This window comes from Pteronotus mesoamericanus, unplaced genomic scaffold (assembly GCF_021234165.1).
Source record: "Pteronotus mesoamericanus isolate MK-2021 breed Mesoamerican mustached bat unplaced genomic scaffold, CSHL_Meso_final contig_177, whole genome shotgun sequence".
Taxonomy (NCBI): Eukaryota; Metazoa; Chordata; class Mammalia; order Chiroptera; family Mormoopidae; genus Pteronotus; species Pteronotus mesoamericanus.
The window spans coordinates 1,396,024-1,418,535 of NW_026555073.1; the positions used below are offsets into that span (position 1 = coordinate 1,396,024).

At 39.3% G+C, this 22,512-nt stretch overlaps 1 protein-coding gene across 1 annotated transcript; it reads right to left on the reverse strand.

Annotated features, from left to right (window-relative positions):
• Positions 1-8,074: 8,074 nt before the first annotated feature.
• TGIF2LX (TGFB induced factor homeobox 2 like X-linked) lies at positions 8,075-8,686 on the reverse strand. The gene has a single exon (XM_054566619.1). It carries the CDS (start codon positions 8,684-8,686, stop codon positions 8,075-8,077), a length of 612 nt encoding a protein of 203 aa, XP_054422594.1.
• Between the last annotated feature and the right edge of the window lie 13,826 nt (positions 8,687-22,512).

Below are 22,512 nucleotides of genomic sequence, written 5' to 3' on the forward strand. Positions count from 1 at the left end.
AGTGATAAGAGAGAAAGTTTTGAGGTGAGGAGAAATAGAATAATAGATGCTTCTGTCATGTCAGTGTTCATTGTGTTTAAAGTTAAATATGCAGATCGATCGATCTACCTATCAACCTATCATCTATCTACCTAAAATACCAGATGCAGCAGATCATAAGGAAGAGGTGTACCTTGGGAAATTTTCCTTAGACTTACAACTGAACTCTCCCTCAAACCCATGAAGGTATAAGAAATTGTCAGAAGAGCAAGGTACTAAATCTATTACATGTTACCACATCAATACTTTGTGAAAGGATGCCCTGGCTGGTGTGGCTCAGTGGACTGAGTGCCAACCTGAGAACCAAAGGGTCGCCAGTTCGATTCCCAGTCAGGGCACATGCCTGGGTTGGGGGCCAGGTCCCCAGCAGGGGGCGCATGAGAGGCAACCGCATATGGATGTTTCTCTCCCTCTCTTTCTCCTTCCCCTTCCTCTCTCTCTAAAAATCAATAAATACAATCTTGAAAAAAAATACTTTGTGAAAGAAATTAAGTTTGAGGGGAGCTATCATTCTATGTAAAATACATAATGTTCAGCAAGAATCTTCCTTTTGAACGTGTTACAATAAAACCATTGTTTTGCATCCTGCTTTCCTGAACTCATTTTTTTCTCTACCAGCTCTTCTGTTGTATATTTGATCATCTAATGAATTATTGCTTCAGTGACACATACTGGAAACTAAATCTTGTTCCTAGGAAACTGTCCGTAGAATTAATCTTTTTTATTACAAATAATTCATAATGCCGAGGATAGCCTGTGGCAATCTGAGAGAAGAGAATGCACGACTGAAATATTCCAAATATTTAAAATTTCAATATTCCAAAGCAGCGTGTGGTGTTCACAGGGCTACTCTCGGAAACTGGTTTATCCCAGCTTTATGTTAGTCAAAAGTATTTTTCAACCTGAATCCCTATATTCTGTTCTGACCATTAGCAGTATATAAAATTCAAAAGTGTCAGAGAACAAAGATGCAGTAGGAACATAAATAATCCCTCTTACTTAATGTTTTGACTTTTCGGCAGTGGAGTTATTTAAGTGATGGAAGCAGAAGAGAAGGTATTTGGTCTTCTAAATATAATACATTTCCCTTTGGGAGCAAAGAAAACTACAAGGAAAAAAAAGGAATTTGAGGTAGACTATATACATATCCTTTCTGTATATGAATATATGTGCATATATAATATACAACGATGATATATAATATATAAACATTAAAACTGGAGTGAGCCAGAAGGCTTCTGGGACATCTAAATTCTGTTGATAGGATTGTTGTAACTCTCAATAGCTTCTCTGAATCTTCATAAATGAATAAAAACAGGCAAGTTCTTCTCCAGCCAAAGAATAATCATGTGGAACTTACAATACAAAAATGATAGAAAATAACCAAGACTTTTATCGTCTGAACTGGAAAAATTCAATGGCACATTTATCTGTTTTATTTATTTATTTTTTAAACTTCTCATTCAAGAACATGATCCCTGATCTTCCAAGAGAGGGCGTGGGGGAGAGGGGTTATTTATAGCCCATTCACTCCTGTGCTTTTGATGACTCAGGCCAAGCTTCTGTCTCCAGAAACAGCGGGCTGCTGTAGTTAGCAAAGGAATCTGTCTCCAGTAGACAGGAATCTACTCCCTCAAAAAGGTGCAGTGACTGGGTTTTGTGCATTGAAATTGCCGTTTGAAAATGTTTTTGTTTTTTGTTTTTCATCTGAGTGAATTTAGAGATGCCCTAGATCGCTACTCCTCCTTCCTATGATAAGAGTTTGCTGTGTTGGCTTCTTCTGGGATATAGAGCGGTTATATTATTACATTTATTTAGTCATTTCTTTCCTTAACCCACTGAGACATAAAACTTGAGAAAGACTATTCTATGGTGTGCTTCACTTGCTTTTTTAATTTATTGTAATCACATCACCGTATTGTGTGGCCTAATATATGGCTTCATGATAATAAATAATTATTTGGTTAATCCTTCGAAAGGAGTTCACAGCACAACGAGTGTAATTTCAGAATAGTATAGTTTTAAAATGCAAAGAAAGAAGAGAGTGAATTCTCAGTATATTTATTGCCTAGTATACTTTAAAAAATTGCCTTAAAGTTATTTATTTATTTATTTTTAGAGAGAGGGGAAGGGAGGGAGAAAGAGAGGGGAAGGGAGGGAGAAAGAGAGGGAGAGACACGTCCATGTGTGTTTGCCACTTATGTGCCCTCTCCTGGGGACCTGGCCTGCAACCCAGGCCTGTGCCCTGACTGGGAATCGAACCGCCAACCCTTTGGTTTGCAGGCCAGAACTCAATCCACTGAGCCACACCAGCCAGGGCTTAAAAAAAAAAAAAAAAGGCTTAAAAAAATTCTTCATCTTGAAATCTCGTCATGCCCTGGTTAGAAGGATTAGGGCAACTGATAAAATCTGACTCATTCTAATGATAGTGGCAGAATCCTACCGTCCTTTGGAACTTTCAGCTCGGGCAAAGGCTTCCTGTTGGAGTACCACAAACTTTGTAGAGGCGCGAGTTCTGTAGAGGAAGAAGAAAACGGGCATCTCATAGACACACATCATCGATAATGTACGCTGTCACAGCAGTAGCTCTTTGGCACAACATATGGCAACAGAATTACCTTTGTACTACCCAACTGAGAGCTATAATTTATCCCGTCTGAGGAACTGTTGTGACAGGTAACACATTCAGTCCTGCACATGTCCCGCATCCAGACGCGCAGGCTGCATGTCACAATGTAGCTCTGTTGTTAGAGTAACTGACGGATCATGAGCTTTTCCTTTTATGGCAAAAATATCGTCGTACACTACCAGCACCTGTGACTAAAACAGGCTGGGAACTGCACTGGCTCTGATGGACAGTAAGGAGAAGAATCTCAGCTTGGTTAGCTCAAAGCAGCTGAGATTATTATAAACGGCCGATTTCATTCTAAATTCCACTTATACTCGTATTCTTTGAATATTGGGATAGCAGGGAAGGATGAACCATGTTTGACTTTAGATATGATTATAGTTAAGTCTGAAGTATAGGTATAAGCGAGATTTATCAAAGACACACATTTATGATTAGGCAATCGACTCTCCTAAGAATTTTCTGGAAAGCGACACAATTTCCCTAAATTATTCTATATAACGATTGGTTTATAATGGGTTTATACTTTGTCTATGCTATAGTTAGCACCTTAAGTTCATTCCGTTTCCTGTATCCAGTCAGTTGGTCACTTGATCAAATGATATCCTTTTTTCTTTTAAAATCATGGGATATTTACATAGAAAAGTAATTTTTAAATTATGTTCTGAGAGCTCCATATGTCCATGAGAACTGCTGTTAGAGTCTTCTGGTATTTCAGAATCTAGATATACTTGGCTTGAATCCTTGCCATAATTTTGTGTTTTCAAGGTGAAATTCTTCTGCAAGGTTTTTATGAAATACCTAAGGGATGCAAACAGCTCACAAACACCAACTGAACTGCTTTTACAGTGAAGGTTCTGCGCATGTGCTGCATTGACTGGGAAGTCCAGCTTGTGTTGCTGGATCCTTGGATTCTCTCTCAACAACACACTCTCATCCTCTATTGTTCTAACACACCCACACACTTACACACTCCTGACAGCCGTCAAACACAACATTACTGTTTTTTGTTTAGTAAATTCCACTAAACTTGTGGTGGGCTAAGAGGAAGACGCAGAAGAATTTCTAACATCGTCTCAGGTATTTCTACTAAAATCCGATTGTGGCATAGTTTTATATGCTACTACAACAATTTAATAAACCATTCTGTTTGTGTTGCTTTAATTTTAGGTTCTTATTAATATTCTTCAATGTTCTCATAAACAGAGTGTGCAGACCTTAATGGTAAATTGGTGAACTTTCAGAAAGCAGAAAACATTTATCTTCAAAGGTAAAACAGTGAAAATGTATATCATGATGTATAGCTAAAAATTCAGGTTTATGTAAGAGCTTTTTATTAAATTTGCAGTAGCATGTACCAAGGGAATTTGGATTCTTTGAGATCTTTTATAAAAATTATCACTGATTTTAAATAATTTCTCATTCAACTTTTTCTCTATTTTATCCCCAAAAGCTAAAGGAATAAATTTAGAATTCTTCAGGCAATCTTTGGGATAAGAAGGTAGAACTTGAACATTTTCAAAAGGATAGTAATAAAAAGTAACAGTAAGAAAAAATAAAATTTTTGTGGGTCCCCCCTGGTAAGTATCCCTGAAAGACTAATCATTTGTTATATATGAGCATGAGAAGGAATTGCAGGTTGCAACATTTAAAATAGCTAGTAGTAAAACACTGGTCACCCTTGCTATTATCTTTTTCATTAAAAATGCAAAAATTTTAAAAGACTTTATTTACTTATTATTAGAGAGAGGGAATGGAGGAAGAGAAGGAAAGAAACATTCATGTAGGGTTGCCTCTCTTGCGCCCCCTAGTGGGGACCCGGCCCGCAACCCAAGCATGTGTCCTGACTGGGAATTGAACCACTGACACTTTGGTTCACAGGCTGGCACTCAATCTACTGAGCCACACCAGCCAGAGCAAAAGAATGCAAAAAAATTTTTTTTTTCATTTAAAAGAATAAAAGAATAAAGGAATGCAAACTGAAAAGTTCCAAATGTTACCAGTATCGTTGAGCTCATACGAACTGTTGAAACAAAAATACTATGGAAAATAAAAACGTGCTTTAAAAAAGTGCAAATAAGGGAGGTATTTTAAATTAGGTGTATCACATTTCCAATTTGCATTTTACAGAAAGCATTAAGGGTCATTTTTGATAAGGCTTACAGACCCCCAACTTGGCACTATGCCTATAAAATAGTAGCAAAAAGTATAATAAGAGTTGGCCGTATGGATTTCATTTTTTAATTGTTTCCTGCCAGTGAATTTTGCCTTTCCTTTACAACTGATCTTGGTTTAGTTATTTATGATTTTTGACATCCTATCTGATTATTATTGAGTGTGTGCTGATTCTTGAAGGCCTAAAAACACAAAGTAAAGATCCATAAATACTTAAACATTGAATATAATTATATGCTTTCATATGTAAAACCCCATATTTAGATCTGAGAGCAATCTGCTTTGTACCTGTTTCCCAAGGACAAACTAGAAACGCTAAAAGATCTAAGGCATATTTTTAACAACAAGCACGTAAATGTAGAAGCATTTTTTCAGAAAAAAATGAGACAAATGTCTAGGTCCTTGAAATATAAAAGATACAGTACACATAGTAACTAAAATAAATCAAATATAAGTGTTGGAAAATCTTTGAAAACCAGAAAGAGATGCTTTAAGGAAGTGACATATAAAGGAAACTTACTGGAATATCTTAATCACAGTACACAAAGTATGTCCTTGCATGGAACATATTCTTTGTCTTAAGTCTTCAGCGAATGAAATATCCAAGAGAATTATGCCCCCGTGTTTTCTCTTCTGTGAGATGCATTTGCATATATTAGAGAGCATTATACTCTTGACAGATAAGAACGCAAGCGTGAGTATGTTCATTATGACTCAACTGTTTAGAAACGTGCTCCTATACCAGAGGATTAAGACACACTGATGTGCTAGCTTCTTGTAAGAATACTTTTAACATGAAATTATTGGAGTCCACATTCATGCATCTCATTTCTCCTCCATCCAAGGCTGAGAAAACACCCAAGAGATAACTTCACTCACAACCAATCACACTCATCCTTTGTTAAAGCTGCCTTCCATGGACATACGTCCGCAGACTTTCTACTACATACTTCTCTCAGTCCAATGATATCAGTAGAAATCTCTCTTTCCCCAAAAAATAGCCCAGTCAAGTTGTTTTCTCAATGCTACCTTCACCTTTTTATTTCTACAAGTCCACGTTGTTAGAAACTGATTTTTTTTTTTTCTGTCAGGTTCGCAAAACGCAAGCAACATGGACTTGATGGTGAGGGTTAAAAATTGCAGTTTCTTTACAAAATTATTTCCATATCCCTGCACAGAGTGCAGTAGATTCAATCTTTCTGACTTTTACTCTCAGAAAATAACGGGAATAGAGAAGCTGCAACTGCAGTGGTTAAAGTCGAGAGAAATGAGAGTGAATCTTCCTTTATATGGAAATTAATAAAACAGTATTTGACAAAACCTCAGCCAGAAAAGTTGTTTTGCATATTTTTTCTTAATTTAGCTGAGGAAAAAAAAATATTCTGCTTCCGCATGTTCGTAGAACAACGAAACCAAGGCAGAAACCGACGAGTAGCCTCTCTGGCCCCATGTCACGCAATGCACCCTCACAGGATGCACAACGGCAACAGAAGGACCCTGCCAGCATTCCAGAATATTCCCCTTAGAACACGTTCTACAGTAATCCCTCCACAGTAATCCCCCTTGACACCGCAGCCTTAGAGATGAGCTAGAAGAGGTTAGACAAGAAGACACTTCCTTTTCCAGAGCCCAGAAGTGACATTGAAAAACAGTTCATTTTCCACCGAGTCAGAGAAAGCCCAAGGTGTCCCCAGAGCTCTTGGACATAAAAGTTAGGGTTCAGGTGAGGGACTTGGAAAAGGAGTGGGACGGGAGCTGCCTGCACTGTTCACTGGCCCTCCTTAGAAAGGATATAATCAATATTTTTGCCCTTCCTCCTTCTGAGTCTCCCTGAATGCATTAGGGAGAAACTTCAACATCCATTAGTCTATTTCAGGAACAGCAGCTGGCAAGCCTGGACCCGGTGTCTTTCCTTGTAAAATGCAAAATTGTAATATTGAGTAATAAAGAACCTGTGATTGTTTGTTAAAATATTAAAAGATGGTAGGGTGTCTTGCAATGAAATTTGCAAGTAATTAGACACCAATATGACAAAGAAAAAAAATGGGTCCAGAAATAGAGACCAAACATGATCTACTTCACTTCAGGGCAGGAGCAAAAATCGAGGCTACCATGCAATTTGTAGCCCCAAGTTCCTGAGGTTTCAGCTCCCTAATATCAGAGAAGTTAAATTACAGCTTTCTGGAGGAATAGCGTTCGTTCTTATTGAAAATCTGCCTGGCTTTGAGGCAGCGGGAAGATTTAGTGCTACAGGACAGTAGAAAGCAAGCTCTACTTCTTCCCACCTCCGCCCCTACCAATGCCAAGACTTTAAAAGAAAAAATAAATGTATTAAGAAGGTAAAACCAAACCAAACCCATAGCAACAAAAACAATAGATTATCTAATTGTCCCATTTTTTTGGTCACAGAACGTTGAAGAGTGATTCATTTTATTTTCTTTCCCTTATTTTTTAATTTATCTTCCTGCATTCTGTTTCTTGTGGATATCTTTGGGTCAGTGTTTCTGCTTTTTATTTTTTGTTGTTTTTACCCTTTTCCTCTGTAACGCAGAGAATTAAAACTAATAAAAAGTATTCTCTAAAACCAACTGTTCAACAGCCAATGGCAGACAATTCCCATCTGGAATTTTCTTACCTTTATGGTGCAGTTTTCCGTGGTACCCGTGAAAATACTTCAACCTTTACACGTGATATGCTTATGAATTGACTCTGCTTTCCTATTAGGCTTATTCCCCTGCAGAAAAAAATTCAGGACTGAACAGCATAAAGGAAGAAGAGTTGGGCATTGCAGAAAAACGTCCACGCTAAAATGAGACCAGTGGTATTTCTCGCCTTTTTTTTTTTTTACAGAGCCTTTATTTTGCATCAGTGACGGTGATAAACAGGGAAAGTGACAGGGAGAGGAATAAAGAGGGGTGACTTGCTCTCTGCAGCAGCCCTGGGACCCAAACGTCCGATCAGAAAAGTCAAAACAGTCCTCTGTGAAGAGGTATCAGGGGAATTGGTGTAATTGTACATAAAGTGTTTCAATGGGAGAGGAAACAGTCAAGAAGAGATGTTCGCTGCACGATTCTCCCCTGTGGATGCAAGGAGTGAGTCCCAGCCTGTGTTGATGGCTCTCATCAACCCCCTGGAAGGAACACTATCTCTACAAAAGGTACAAGCACAACGCCGCGGTAGGGGAAGTGTAAATGGACGTACCGTCGCGGCCAAAGGGGGAGACGTGGGAAGTCAGGGCTTGGCGTCTCGCTCCTTCTCCAGCTCCAGTTCTGCTGCCCTTTGCACCGCGGCCTCCACCAGCAGGTGGAAGCTGCTGAAGTCGGGAGAGGACGTCCGCGAGGGCCTGCCGGCGCCGTCCTCGACGCCCGCCTCCGGCTGCGTCTCCAGCCCCGGGCCTTGGGCCGCGGCTGCGCTCCCGGGGGCTCTGTCGCCCGCGTCCGCGTCGGCCTGCGCAGGGGAGCCGGCTTTCTCGCGGGCTGTCGGGCCCTCGGTCTTGCTCTTCTGCTGGGACCGGGGGCTCCGGCAGAGGTCGTCGCCACTCTTCTGCAGCATCTGTGGCAGGATGCGCCGGCGGGCGTTGATGAACCAGTTGGCGACCTGCGCGTACGACAGCCCCGTGCGCTGCGACAGCATGCGCTTCTCCCTTTCCGACGGGTACGCGTGCAGGCGGTGCTGGAACAGCCACGCGCGGAGGATGTTGCCGGACTTGGAGGGCCGGTACCCTTTCTCCTTCTGGGCCTCCGGCAAGTCCGCAGCTTCTTCGGGGCCCCGGTTAGAGTCGGTCGAAAGGACTTCGGGTGACTCTTCCGGTGGGGACACGGCGCCTTCCTGATTGGCCTCCATCTTCAAAACGCTTGTCTTCTGGACCTTTGGGACCAACGCTGGCTGACGTAGGGCTACAGTCCCTCTGTTACGGCACGATCACCATCTTGCCAACCGCTTGGAGCCCAAGGTGACTGTGACGCAAAGTCGTTTCTACCGTTACCGCTGGCCCACTTGCTCCCCCCCCCACTTCCTGCAAAGAAACCGATCACTTTAGATTCAAAACTCCCAACTCTCATGACGTAGCAATACAAACACTGAATAAACCCATATGACCTTTCTTCAAGGTTTTGAGAATACAAAATATAATCGGCAGCATCTCCAAGACAAACGGATTGGCTTCCACCCACCCCCTTATTTGAAACTTCCAAGGAGCTCACATAAATTTGTTTTTATCCATTTTTTTTCCGTCATTGCTTCATTTTCTAGTACACACCACAGAAATCTATCGAAAGCAATTAGTATTGCATATTTATAAGCATTATTTACAGATCACTCTGAAAACTGTCTTCTCACAATTACAAAAGGAATTACCATGTTATACTACAATGTGCACTTTAATTCTCAAATGATGTAAGGCACAAGATGGACGGTGGTGGTTTTTTTTTCCTGTATCTTCTCACTAATGTTTTCTGCTACTTTATTTCTCATTTCAGTATAACTCTGAGTATTCTACACTTCAAATTATGTTAGTCCATTTACAAAATTAAACACATAAAACATGTTTTAACTTCCAATCAATGGGGTAGTGCAAAGTCAAATTAAAACTCAAAGCAACACCAACAACAACACCCAGCTTTTCCAACAAAGCACCGTGACTACAGAACCAAAAATTGATGCTGTCTAATGGCGTTTTGCCAACTTACAGAAAGTTAACTTCAAAGACTTTATCACACTGTGAAAAGCCTGGATAATCCCCGCCAGATTTCCTACAGTTTGAAACAAATTGAAGGAACATTCAGGAAGCCAGCACTAAACTTCCTGATTTCAAGGAGTGGCGGCAATGTATGAGTAAGAAGTGTAAAAACTTCTGGCAAATTGAACTAACATCACTTTATTTACTGGGATTAAGACGGGAGTAGGCATGAAGATAAGAGAAGCATTAGCTCAGAAACTGAGTCAAACGGGTGGACATTTAGATATATGTAATCTCTCTAGCAATCTAATTTTTCCAAGATTATACATATATAATAAGTATATATTTTAGAAATATACATATGGAACATATATAATTTTGTAAGATATATATCTTTTAAAAATTAAACAGACCAATGTAAAAGAAAAGAGAAAAGATCATATCAGAGAAGTATTTCCCAACAACATAGAGGCCTAACTGCCAAAATCTTTAAGAATCTTTCCAATTCTTGCATAAATCTAGCTTGATCCTGATGTGGGAAAAGTCTGGAAAACATGACAAAAAATAATCATCACATATTCGCTTATAAAACTCTACATCATTACTAAAATAAAATCCAGAGTCCTATAAAATATAAGACACGTGAACAAGTGGACTTCAATCCACAAATTCAATCATGATTTACCATTGGGCTATATACATCTCCGTAATTCTTTATATTAATAGGTCAAACACTAAAGGGGTTATACTTTGATGGAGATTTCAGAAGCAAACCGCCCCCCCCCGGCCCTTTACGTTGAAATTAATGCCTCACTGGAATATACTTTACAATATAATATCCATTAGTAATTCTGATATTTTAAGATTCTTTTATTATAAATTAAAACAGAGTAAGAAAATATAATCTGCCTACTTTGATGCTAAGTACTAAATTTTGAATTAAAGCAGAAAAATGTATTAATCAAATCCTTATATTTCTTTTCTCCACATGTGTACATTTCTGCCCAGATGATCACTGAAAAGTAACAATCACACCTAAATTTTCTGTGATTTCCCACACAGTGCTCATGTCTGATTAATAGTTTTCAAGTAGACACAATAGAGTATAAATGTTCCCTGGGTTTTTATCACTAACTTATATTTTATAGCAGAAAAGAACATTGTTATCTTTCAAACCACATTTTTAAATAAATGTAGTACCGTTAAGTTTAAAATAGCATTAGAAGTTCAAATTTATTTCCCCCGAATCTTCAGGATGACTACTGTCATAACACTGCGCTTGATACTAGTCAAATTGAATAACATAAACAGTGTATTTTTTTTAAGCTCAGAAGAATAAAAATCATGTCCAAGAATGTGAAGCAAAACGTGCAGAAGAAACAGCATAAAGGGAAGGAGGTAATCTGACAAAAGAGATCAGGTGAAAATTTCAACTAATTCTAATATCTTAACAAGTTACAGTGAAATTGTTTCTCTTCAAGCATTAAATCTCTTCCAACAGCAATGAACACCGAACCGTCCTTTTCATCAAGTGTATTGGTTATTCACTCTTGAGATGCAACAGCCATCCAGTTCTCGAACTGCAGCATTTGAACACTGGAGTGAAAATGAGCTCCAATAGTGCATGACACGCTGCTCTGCAGTTTGGCTCTTTGAAGAGCCTTGTTTCTGGAGAGCGGCGATCAGGAAGAATTGGCATAAGGCGGCTGGCGTGCTGAGCGCAGCGTGCTGGGGGGTACCCGCAGTTTCCTCGGAGGGACGAGAATTGGATTTTTCTCACATGGAACACAGGTCAGGAGACCCAGCAGTTCAAGGCTTAGTTCTTGCAGCCTGCAAATGAGAATTCTTCGCGTTGATTAGTTTTGCTCTTGTGAAGCTGATTATGCTTACGGGATTATTATTTATATTTGCAAAACTTAGTCAGGGTTTAGAGAGTACTTTTTCTGGCAACAAAGCAGTGAGAGGAATGTCTGGGCTGCAAATTAGAAAATAAAACATGAATATGTCCACACGAATGTACTTTTTAAAGAAAATCTAATCGTTTGAATGACCTGGCTGGTGGAGCTCAGTGGACTGAGCGCCGGCCTGTGAACCAAAGTGTTGCTGGTTCGATTCCCAGTCAGGGCACAGGCCTGGGTTGTGGGCCAGGTCCCTGGTAGGGGGTGCGCAGAGGCAACCACACATGGATGTTTCTCTCCCTCTCTTTCTCCCTCCCTTCCCCTTCCCTAAAAGTAGATAAATGAAATCTTTCAAAAATCTAATAATTTGAAAACATTAGTGATTTGAAGTTTTAGTGATGGTAGACTTATTTTAAAATACCCCAAATCTCAAATGCCTACCTGATGAAAATTTCTTCAAATAATAAATTAGAAATAAATTATCAGGGAAATAGAATTATTACTCAAGAGCAGGTATCTAAAATGTGATTTCAAGTCATCCTAAGACAAATAGTTAACAGGTTTTCTTTTTTCTATTGCTTAAAAACAGTTGACTTCATTAACTTATGAGATGGCTGTTTCCAGGTCTTAGCTATGGGATTCTTTTCTTTTATTGTGCCAAAACCTACTAAATAATTTTCAAAAGAGTACATTATAACTTTCATAAAGAGAACAAGCACTATGTAAACTTGCTTACCAGTGTATGTTTTTATCCTTTTTTAAAAAAAGATTTTATTTATTTATTTTTAGAGAGGGGAAGGGAGGGAGAAAAGGAGGGGAAGAAACAGTCATGTGGGGTTATCTCTTGCACGCCCCCTCCTGGGGACCTGGCCCACCACCCAGGCCTGTGCTCTGACTGGGAATCGAACCAGTGACCCTTTGGTTCACAGGCCGGCGCTCAGTGCACTGAGCCACACCAGCCAGGGCCCAATACTTTCTTTTAACCTGTCAGAGTCTGATATTTACCTTAAAATAAGAAAAGTAAACATTGCAGAGGTATTAGTAAACATAGTATGGTCAACCTTCTCTCCTAATACATCCACGTAAGATTCTGGCAGTACTTGCCATAGCAAAGAAAGTAAATTATAAGTAATGTTCAGAAAACTTAACAAACATTATTTTTATTTAAACAGAGTAGTCAACACATACCTATGTTGAAGTAGACATGAAAACAGAAAGATCCTCTCACAAATTTACATTTTTTACTAACTCTAGCATTTTAAAACACTGTGTTTTTGTATTTGGATATAAAAGTGGCCGCATTCTTTTAAATGTCACAAATCACATCTGTTTATCTGACTACAATTGCATTAAAGAGAAACCAAAAATAATAATTGAACTGTCATGCTTTTAAAATATCTCCTATTGGTGAGGGGAAAAAAAGATTGTTATTAGAGAAAGAAAAATTTTAGTCAAAAATAAGTGCTTGATGTATAGTTTGCAAACATTTAATAAATCAAATGTAAGAATAAAGAAATGCTTCAGCGACTTATTCTTATAGAGTCTGAAAGGTGAACAGATAGATGAATGAATGTAATAAATATTGTCTATTATTCTATCGCTTGCCAGGAACTGTGCTAAGTGGTGGGGTCATGATGGTTATTTTTAGACACAAAATATAACCCCCTAAAAATGAGGCTGTGGATAAATAGATGTATACGCGAGAGCTTGGCTCATTTACTCTGGAGGAATACGCATGAGGAATTCACGGGGAAGACGATGAGGGTACCAAGGTCAACGCATCTGTGGTCTGTGTGGAGAGAGCGGTCTGTGGACATCGAGGGGAAATCCAGGTAATAGGAATAAAGGTGATAGGAAGGACAACCGCGAGAACTAAGGTACATTAGGCCAAGGTACAACAGAAGATAAGGCTACGCACTGTCTGAGACTGCTGTTCACACTAGAATGCTATCTAAGGAAAGCCTGGAAGTAGCACGAATTTCCAGGAAAAGCAAATGTTATCATTTGTTGCTCGTGTGTGTGTGTGTGTGTGTGCGCGTGCGCGTGCTCAAATAGTAAGTTCTAGTCACCAGGTACTGGCGTGCATGCAGCAAAAAAGATGTTTTTTAACATGACATGGGGAATGCAAAGGACTCTCCTAGGTTAAGTCAAAGAGGAAGCGTTGTCTTGGGCCACACGCGAAACTCACTGGGACTCATCAGAAACAATGCTCCTCGCGTGTTCAGTAAGTGGACGATGCCATCCTGGGCCATGTGGCCCGCGGGCCTTGCGTTGGACACCTCTGCTGGGAGGGAGGGCTCTGCTCAGCTCAGCATCAGGTATTCAGCCTTGAGAAGAGGCGAAGAGAGACTTTCCATCCCAGGCAGGGCAGGGCCCACGGCCGGGCGCAGCCTGCAGCAACTGCGCGACACTGAGCAGCAAGCCTTCTCTCTTCCCAGCTGCTGATCGGAGCGAAATCTCTCCGCGGGGATTGCTGAGGCAGAAAAGTTAGAACAGGGAACAAAGGCCTCAAGCTCGGCGCCGCCCCGGTGATCCTCCCTGACCACGTGTTTCCTGGCCTTCCGCTCCCGCGTTTCCTGTAATTGACAAGGCCCAAACAATCGCCCGCTGGATAGGGGGGCCAAGGACAGGCGCTGCCCGCAGTCACCCCTCTAGGAACCCCATCTCCCCACCTTGCATACAAATGTTTAATAAAAGCCTCCCACCCAGACCCCACGGGCACGTCCCATTGCCCGAGGGTGCCTGCGCTCACCATCCCATTGCCTACTACCGCTCTGGTAACTTTTCAAGTGCATACAATCGCTTTCATAAATTGACTACAACATCATCCTGTCGCGCTCTTGAATTCCTCCTTGTTCCGTGACAAGGACCTGGGTGGGGTTGAGGCCTCCCTTCGTCTCCCTGGGTGCCACCCGGCGTCAGGTATCGTGAGATTGCTTGGAAAGGTGCCTCAGGGGACATTTAAAAAAATACTCGAAGAACAACTTGAACTTGAAGGAGAATATGGAGTGAGTGATTCAGGTTGAAGCAATTTCTAAGACAAATGGTGAAATAAAGGTTCTATTTTATAACCATAATCATAAACCTTGGTTGATATGTCTGTTTATATTTATGTACCCATCTGAGTATCTCATGTCTCTGAGAACATACCTCCACATATTCTAAAACACGATCAGATGGATACGCTCCTGCGCTTCATTTTTTGCTTCTGTGTCGCATTTTGTATTGGGGTTAGTGAAAATCATCTTGCAACTGTTTTCTTAGCTACTCTTGTCCCTAGGCCAGATCAGGATCAATAACAAGGAATTTTTTCCTTGGCCTATCAAGCTAAAAATATAATCTCCCTCGAATGGAATGCCTTCTTTTGAAGATAATACATCTTCTCAACCGCACTACCCACAACAAGGGTTTGGGAACACAACAAGAAATAGGTACTCCTTCTCCTTTAATTAATTAATTTATTTATTTATTTATTTTTAGAGAGAGAAGAAGAGACAGAGAAAGAGAAGGCGAGAAACATCCCTGTGTGGTTGCCCCTCAGGCACCCCTTGCTGGGGACCCCACTGGCAACCCAGACCTGTGCCCTGGCTGGGAATCGAACCAGCGACCCTTTGGTTCACAGGTCAGCACTCAATCCACTGAGCCACACCAGCTGGGGCACTCCTTCTTCATTTGCTCATTATTATCCAAATCTCTCTCCACCCTCTTGCTTGAGGTCAGTTGATATTTTTAGATTATTCCCAATTTACCATCTCCTCCAAAAACTTAGTGTAGCCTGACTAGGTGTACTACCTTTGTGGGTTTTTTTTTTTTTGTAGGGGAGGGGGAAAGATACAGAGCTATAGATATTACCACTCCAAAAACAATAGCACCTCAGCTAGTTGTTTGTGTACCCATTTATTGATTTATTCCAACGTTTTCCTGTTATCAGTGCTAATGAAGCTGTAATTATTCACATATGATCAAAAGAACAATGGGGACAAGGAGATTTTTTAGACTCCTTAAAATGCTCTGGGCTCCCTTTGGCTTGTTTTTACCCTGGATAGAAGTAATTTTTCATATGATCCAGTGCGGAGCACTAAGGAATGCACCAAAATCTTGCAATAATAAATCAAGGGCATTTGCCTCCTTTTGTCATCTGAGTATATATCTCTTCGGAAATTCACAAGGAACTGGGAGGCCAATACGTTGTGTTTCATCTACAGGTCAGTACTGTAAGAGAGGCAGTGTAGAGGGTTAGAAATGAACAAAAAATAAACAGATCGTATAGACAGGAGTTTTGCTTACTTTAGAGGCTGAGTTTACCTGAGAAAATGTGCATGTAAAGGATTATCTATTATGTTTATTTTTGTTCTGATAGCAGTCATTTGCATAAGAATCTTAAAGTAGTCCGTGACCCAAAGTAATGTAAGTGCCAGCTTACCAATTTTCTATATTAATTTATATAATTTACATAATAATACTATACAAAATACTCTGTATTTTAAATTCCATACAGCCAAATGATTCTCACAGTTTTTGAGTGAAAAAATTTCTAAGGTTAGCATCTTATTATAATATTTTCATTTAGCATTTTAAGAGTTCATAGCAAATAAAAGTTATCTGAAATGCAGAAGTGAAGGTTAAAAAGTGGATGTCTTTTACTTTGCATTTCTATAAAGTTATATTTGATGCTTTGTACACTAAAAAAGGAAATGTTCCAATTATCTAGGGACTTAACAAATACTTCTTTAATGAATAATGACAACTCCATTGCAGTGTTCATTCTAAATATTACACAACCTTTAAATTAATCTATTAATCTTTCACTTTCCCTTTATTTTAGATTTTGAAAGAGAATATTGATTTCAGGAATCACACTAACATTATTTTATTTTATTATTTTAAAATCTTTTTAAAAAAAGTTTTATTTAATTAGTTTTAGAGAGAAGGGAAGGGAGAGAGAAAGAGAGGGAGAGAAACATCCATGTGTGGTTGCCTCTCGCGGGCCCCCTACTGGGGACCCCGCCTGCAACTAAGGCGTGTGCCCTGACCGGGAATTGAACCAATGACTCCCAAACCAGTGAGCCACACCGGTCAGGAGAGGAATCAAACTAACATTTAAAACTTTCTCCCTTGCTTCCTTTTCCTTCATAATTCATATTTTAACACGCCATAAGTATGCCATCCGTCTTCTATTATTCGCTTATTTCACTACTTTTATTTCAAAAGCTCTCCAAAATAAGAAATATATAAAATGAATACCAGTTAGAATGGCCTACTTCAAAGCGAGCACATTTCTCCCATAAATAAATAAAACAGATGCTTAGATCCTCAGTTCACCCACATTGTTTCAAGCATTTTAAACAATTTTATTGTTGGGCCAGAAATGATATTTACCCATTTGATTTTTTTTACAAAATATCTATCCACTCACATCTCATTTTTAAATGTCTTCCTACTTTTATTCTCAATGTTGCTGATCCCACATATAGAATTAGGCCAGTAGTGTTCTGGTAAATGGTTAAAACACTATGTGTAAAGAAATCACAAATATGCAAATATAGATATAAATTATAAATTTTACTGATTAAAGTGTATATAGACTACAATGTACAAATGATAATAAAATATATAATTCTCTGTATTGTAAGTTCTATGGAACCAAACGATTCTCACAAAATCCTTTGTTGTTGTTGCTGCCAACCTCTTGTATTTAAGAGGTCTGTCCAACAATGTACTAGGAAAAACAGAGACATTTTATTGAAGAAGGTACAAGAAACATTGTGCATAAAACAACGATGCCTCCGTCTCCTTCAAAGTAGGCACCTTGGAACCACAGACAGTTCTTCAATTGCCATCAGTTTCGCCGCGATATTTTCCAGAATCTCATGGATGGTCTAAAACCTCTTCCCTTTCAAAGGTGACTTTAGTTTGGGGAAAAGCCAGACGTCGCAGGGCACCCAATCTGTACTGAACGGGCCCTGCGTCCCCTGGGGAATTTGATGTTTCGCCAAAAAACTCTGCGTGAGAAGCGATGCATGAGTGGGCGTGTTGTCTTGATGAAGCTGACAATCAGCAGTTGCCCACAGCTGCGGCCTCTGCGTCATCCGGACAGTTTCCATGGAGGAATGCTCAAGCTTCATGTAAAATGTGATGCAGATTTTTTGCTCTACTTGCTCAGACATTTTGAATGCGATGGCTACACAGTACACATGCGCACTTAAGAGCGTCTACTGTCCCCACTGACGAGTACAGTGAAGTCATCATTGTTCACACATGCGCATTCCAGTCCACTCTCCTTGGATGCGGGGTTACAGCGATGTTGTGCAATCTGTTCTCATTACATTAACAATGGCTGGACTTTTTTTTGATTTATATACATCAGACAAGTATGGGTGATAATATTTTTTTACATATTTCATGATTTTTTTTAGCTAAAACTACAATTTAGGTAATATATTCTAGATATTTTGGATACGAATTCTCCTTTTCCCTCCTGGAGGCTTGTTCTTACTTTTGTGTGCTTAGTCACTTGTTTAGTAACTGGACAAAACTTGTTTACTGAAGTTTATTTTCCCGCTTTGTGAAGTCTTCCTTGTTGTTTCTCAGGGGGCACAGCGTTTTGTGTGTGTGTATTCATCCTAAGGAACAGTAGATTTCTAAAAAAGATTTTACTTATTTATTTTTAGAGAGGGGAAGGGAGGGAGAAAGAGAGGGAGAGAAACATCCCTGTGGAGTTGCCTCTCGCGCGCCCCCTGCTGGGGACCTGACCGGCCAGCCAGGCCTGCGCCCTGACTGGGAATCGAACCGGCGACTACCCAGGGCTCATTTTATCATTTTTTAAATAATATCCACCAGTTATGTTTGTTTCACGGGGAGAAAGTCTGTAGAGTTCCTTCTGCCTCTACCCTGGAATTGTTTGCCAGTTATTAATTTGGTTAATATAATTCATTTTATTGTAAATGTATCTAATTTGGTTTATAAGAATGGCTGTATTAACAACTGGTTTGAAAAATTCCTAACATTCCGTTCTTGCTAGCCAGTAACAGCTGGCTCTAACTGCATTTAATTCAGCACAGGTAGCGTGTAAGGCACTAGGCACCTTTATATGTGGGCATGATCGTTTTTTCTATGAGAGGTAAGAAACAACACTAACAATAGCCATGAAATTATGCTATGGTTATTAGTCCAAATATGTGTATGTTATCATAAAGCTAATTTGTAATTTCTCATAAATTACCCCATTTACACTCATTTCTTATAGATACTTTTGTTACTGATATTGATTATGTGAAGTTCGAAAAATAAGGACACAACATCATGAAAATTTCCTATGATCTGCTCTGAACAACCACTTTTAAGAGTTTACTGGTAAGTTTTTTAAATAGACATCAGAAATGATACATTTTTTGTTATTCCTAAATGTCCTAAAATCGATTGTTCAATTTGCAAATGTAATAATCATTTCATAGTAATTACCCACATAAAATTCAAATTCGGGACCTACCTAAAGTCTTTTTTCAGGTTTTGCATCAGCAACTTTCAAATTGTGGTCTTGAGAAAAAACACATTTGTGCATTCTATCTTTCTAACAAGCAATCTTAGATGTTGCAAACATCTAGTGACATTATAAATATTCCCTATCTATCACCTAATAGATAATGCTAACATGAAACTGCTTATACAACAGACCATACAAATTATTCCAACGGACTTTGGCAATGAAAAGTTAGCATAAGATCATTACACTAATATCGACATAGGCGTATCATGGCACCCACGGGCTTTTGTGGCTCAAAAAAGAACTAATTTCTCTTCTGCTTCATTAGCCCATTTCGTGCTCCAAGTGCTGGGTTAAAGTTAATCATTTTACAAATAGGAAGGGGGAATTTTCTCCCAAGAGCAGTGACGAATTATCCATTCTCTTTTATGCCCAATGAGCTATATATTCCCAATATTAATGGCAGCCTAAACCATTACATTTCTGTTTGACTGCATTCTATGTTTTACAATTTATTTGAACTGTGGTGGATATGAGCTCTTTATAATTTGCTTGCTATTCAATACTTTTCCCCACTAAATAGTGTGAAAGTGTATATTAGTAGTAGAAGTAATATTCTGCAATGTTTTATGTCTATAACCCTTATTTTATACGTAAAATATCATTCCTGTAGAAGTCAGAAAGCACTTAATTAGACAAGTATGCTGAATAGGTTTAAAAAATCCAAGCCACCAAGAAATGCTAAATTGACATTATGCTAACACTGCAGGTTGGCAAAGTTTTAATTGTTCGACGTGACAAGCTTATGCTGCAGTGATTCACGTGATACCATGACAGCAACATTCCGTGAGCGTGCTAATATAAATATAAAATGTTAACACGATGGACTATTAGTTCATAAAATCCCCTTTAATTTGAAGTGTGCTGAACGATGCAAGTACTCTTTGAAGCTGCCTCAGTTTTGCTAACAGTTTTCAAAAAAAAACCCCAAACAAACGTGCAGTAAACAGTTGCCAAGCGCCATCCATCACGGTAACAGACAAGCTGCGGGATAAGCTAGCGCTCACCCGCGTACCGGGCAAAGTGCATTAAGAAATGTTTTTACTTTTTTCAGGAACATTGATTTTAGCTCTTTAAAATATTTGATTTTAGACTAACATTTGTTCTCGCTCTTCTGAAAATTTTACATAATGGGAATCTCAGTAGTCATACACATTTACATTTAGAGTGCTGGTCTAATTTTATACATAAGCCTATAATAATTACCTTACTAGTGAACATACAGGTTCACACTTAAATTGTTTAAGTTGCAGATGTAGGAATTTTTCTTTAATCTATACCTACAATACAATTCTGCTATGGAGTTTTGGATACTTAGTAAAGAATAATTGACTGCAAGAATTCCAAGTGGCTGTTTGTATTCTCGTGTCTATTCCATTGTGAAAGAATTAGATGTGACCCGCCCCCCCCCAAAAAAAAGTCACCTTGTTTGATTTTTCATTTAACATTCTATTATAACTAATAATAGTAAAGCTGATTCAATAAAATGATAACTTAGCCCTGGCTGGTGTGGCTCAGTGGATTGAGTGCTGGCCTGCTGACCTAAGGGTCACAGGTTCGATTCCCAGTCAGGGCACAGGCCTGGGTTGTGGGCCGGGTCCCCAGTAGGGGTCTTGCAAGAGGCAACCACACAGGGATGTTTCTCTCCCTCTCTTTCTCTGTCCTGTCCCCCGTCTAACAATAAATAAATACAATCTTTTAAAAAAGGACGAAGTTTATCTTTAAAAAATAAAAAATAAACAGACAATTTAATCTAGAAATGTGAACCAAAAATATTTTTATAATAAGGATCTCCCAATTCTCTCTATTCTCTCGCTATTCTCTTCTAAAGTGGGTAGAGGCCAGGGGTGCTGCTAACCAGCTTCCAATGCATAAGACAGCCCCACAGCAAAGAATTATTTGGCCAAAATGTCAATAGTCCCAAGAAACTTCACAAACGTTAGATCAGTCACAGCACCTTCTCCATACACTGCACAAATCTTTTCTTGTATGTTCAGCTGAGTTTTTTTACCGTTCTTGAAATAATAAAGCATAATATGCCAAAAATGGTGCATATTTTTCCATCTTCAGTATTAAAATGACTGCAGAAAAATGTACCCATTTTGATTTTTTTATATGCACGCTGATATGACAGCTGTCACAATGCAATCTAACAAAATTGTTTCTAATGAAGTTTAAGACAACTAAGCACTACTAGAGCCATCGTACAGAAAAAAAAAAAACCCAACGAATTTTTTGGCCAACCCAATCCGAAGAAAAACAGCTCTCCACAGTATGACTTGCATATTCCTCTGTAAAAACACATTAATACATTTCCTTTTCAAATGGAATCATATTGCACTGTTCAATGACAGTGAAATGAGGAAATAAAGACATAGAAAATGTCACTACAAATTTGCTAATGTTATATTTTAAAACATACATACTTAAGAATGTCATCAAAATGTGCAGTGATGAGTATGCGACATATTACTGGTAAATGCACAACACGAATGAGTCAATAATTATTATTAATTATTGCTATCATTATTAGTGCTCTGGCAGGAATTTTCCACCCTGTACATTAAACTCAAACTTTGGCAATTATTCCAGAGAAACAGAAACGATTTTATCTATATGCACATAATTGTAAAAAATTGGCTGATGCAATTATAAAATGTGACACGTCCCAGGATCTGCAGAGAGGCAGCTAGACCCAAGAAAGATGACAGTTTAGTTTCAGTCTGAGTTCAAACGCCAGAGGACCGGGAGCGCCAACTGTGTCATTGGAGGTCAAAGACCAGCGATCTTAATATCCAGGAAGCCCCCATATTCCAGTTGAAGTCCAAGGCAGAAAACAACAGCAATAACAGAGAAACCCAAATATCAACAACAAAACCCCCCATGGTCCAATTCAAAGCCAGTCAAGTAGTGAGAGTCTGGCTTCCTGTTCTACTTAGGCTTGGACTGAACGGGTGAGGCCCACCCACGTTAGGGAAGACCATGCGCTTTACGCAGCCTACTGATGTGAAAGTTCACCTCCTCCACCTGGCTGGTGTGGCTCAGTGGACTGAGTGCCGGCCTGCGAAGTAAAGAGTCCCCAGTTCGATTCCCAGTCAGGGCACATGCCCGGGTTGCAGGCCAAGTTCCCAGTAGGGGGCGTGTGAGAGACACCCACACGCGGATGGTCCGCTCCCTCTCTTCCCTTCTCTTTAAAAATAAATAAATAAAATGGTTTTTAAAAAGTGAAAGAAAGAAAGAAAGAAAGAAAGAAAGAAAGAAAGAAAGAAAGAAAGAAAGAAAGAAAGAAAGAAAGAAAGAAAGAAAGAAAGAAAATGCAAAATGGTGTTTGACCTACCCACCGATGCTCAAATCTGAACATTCTTTAAACTTCTTTCTTATACCTCATCTAATATACGTTTTGCTGATTACATTAAAATACACCACGAATTTCTTTATATGGTAACTTCCACTTCTTTATATGGGAACTCCGACTTCTGAATCCTAATCCACGTCACCTGGAACTCAGGCCTTTGTATTAAACTACGAACTGGTCTGTCCCCGCACAGCC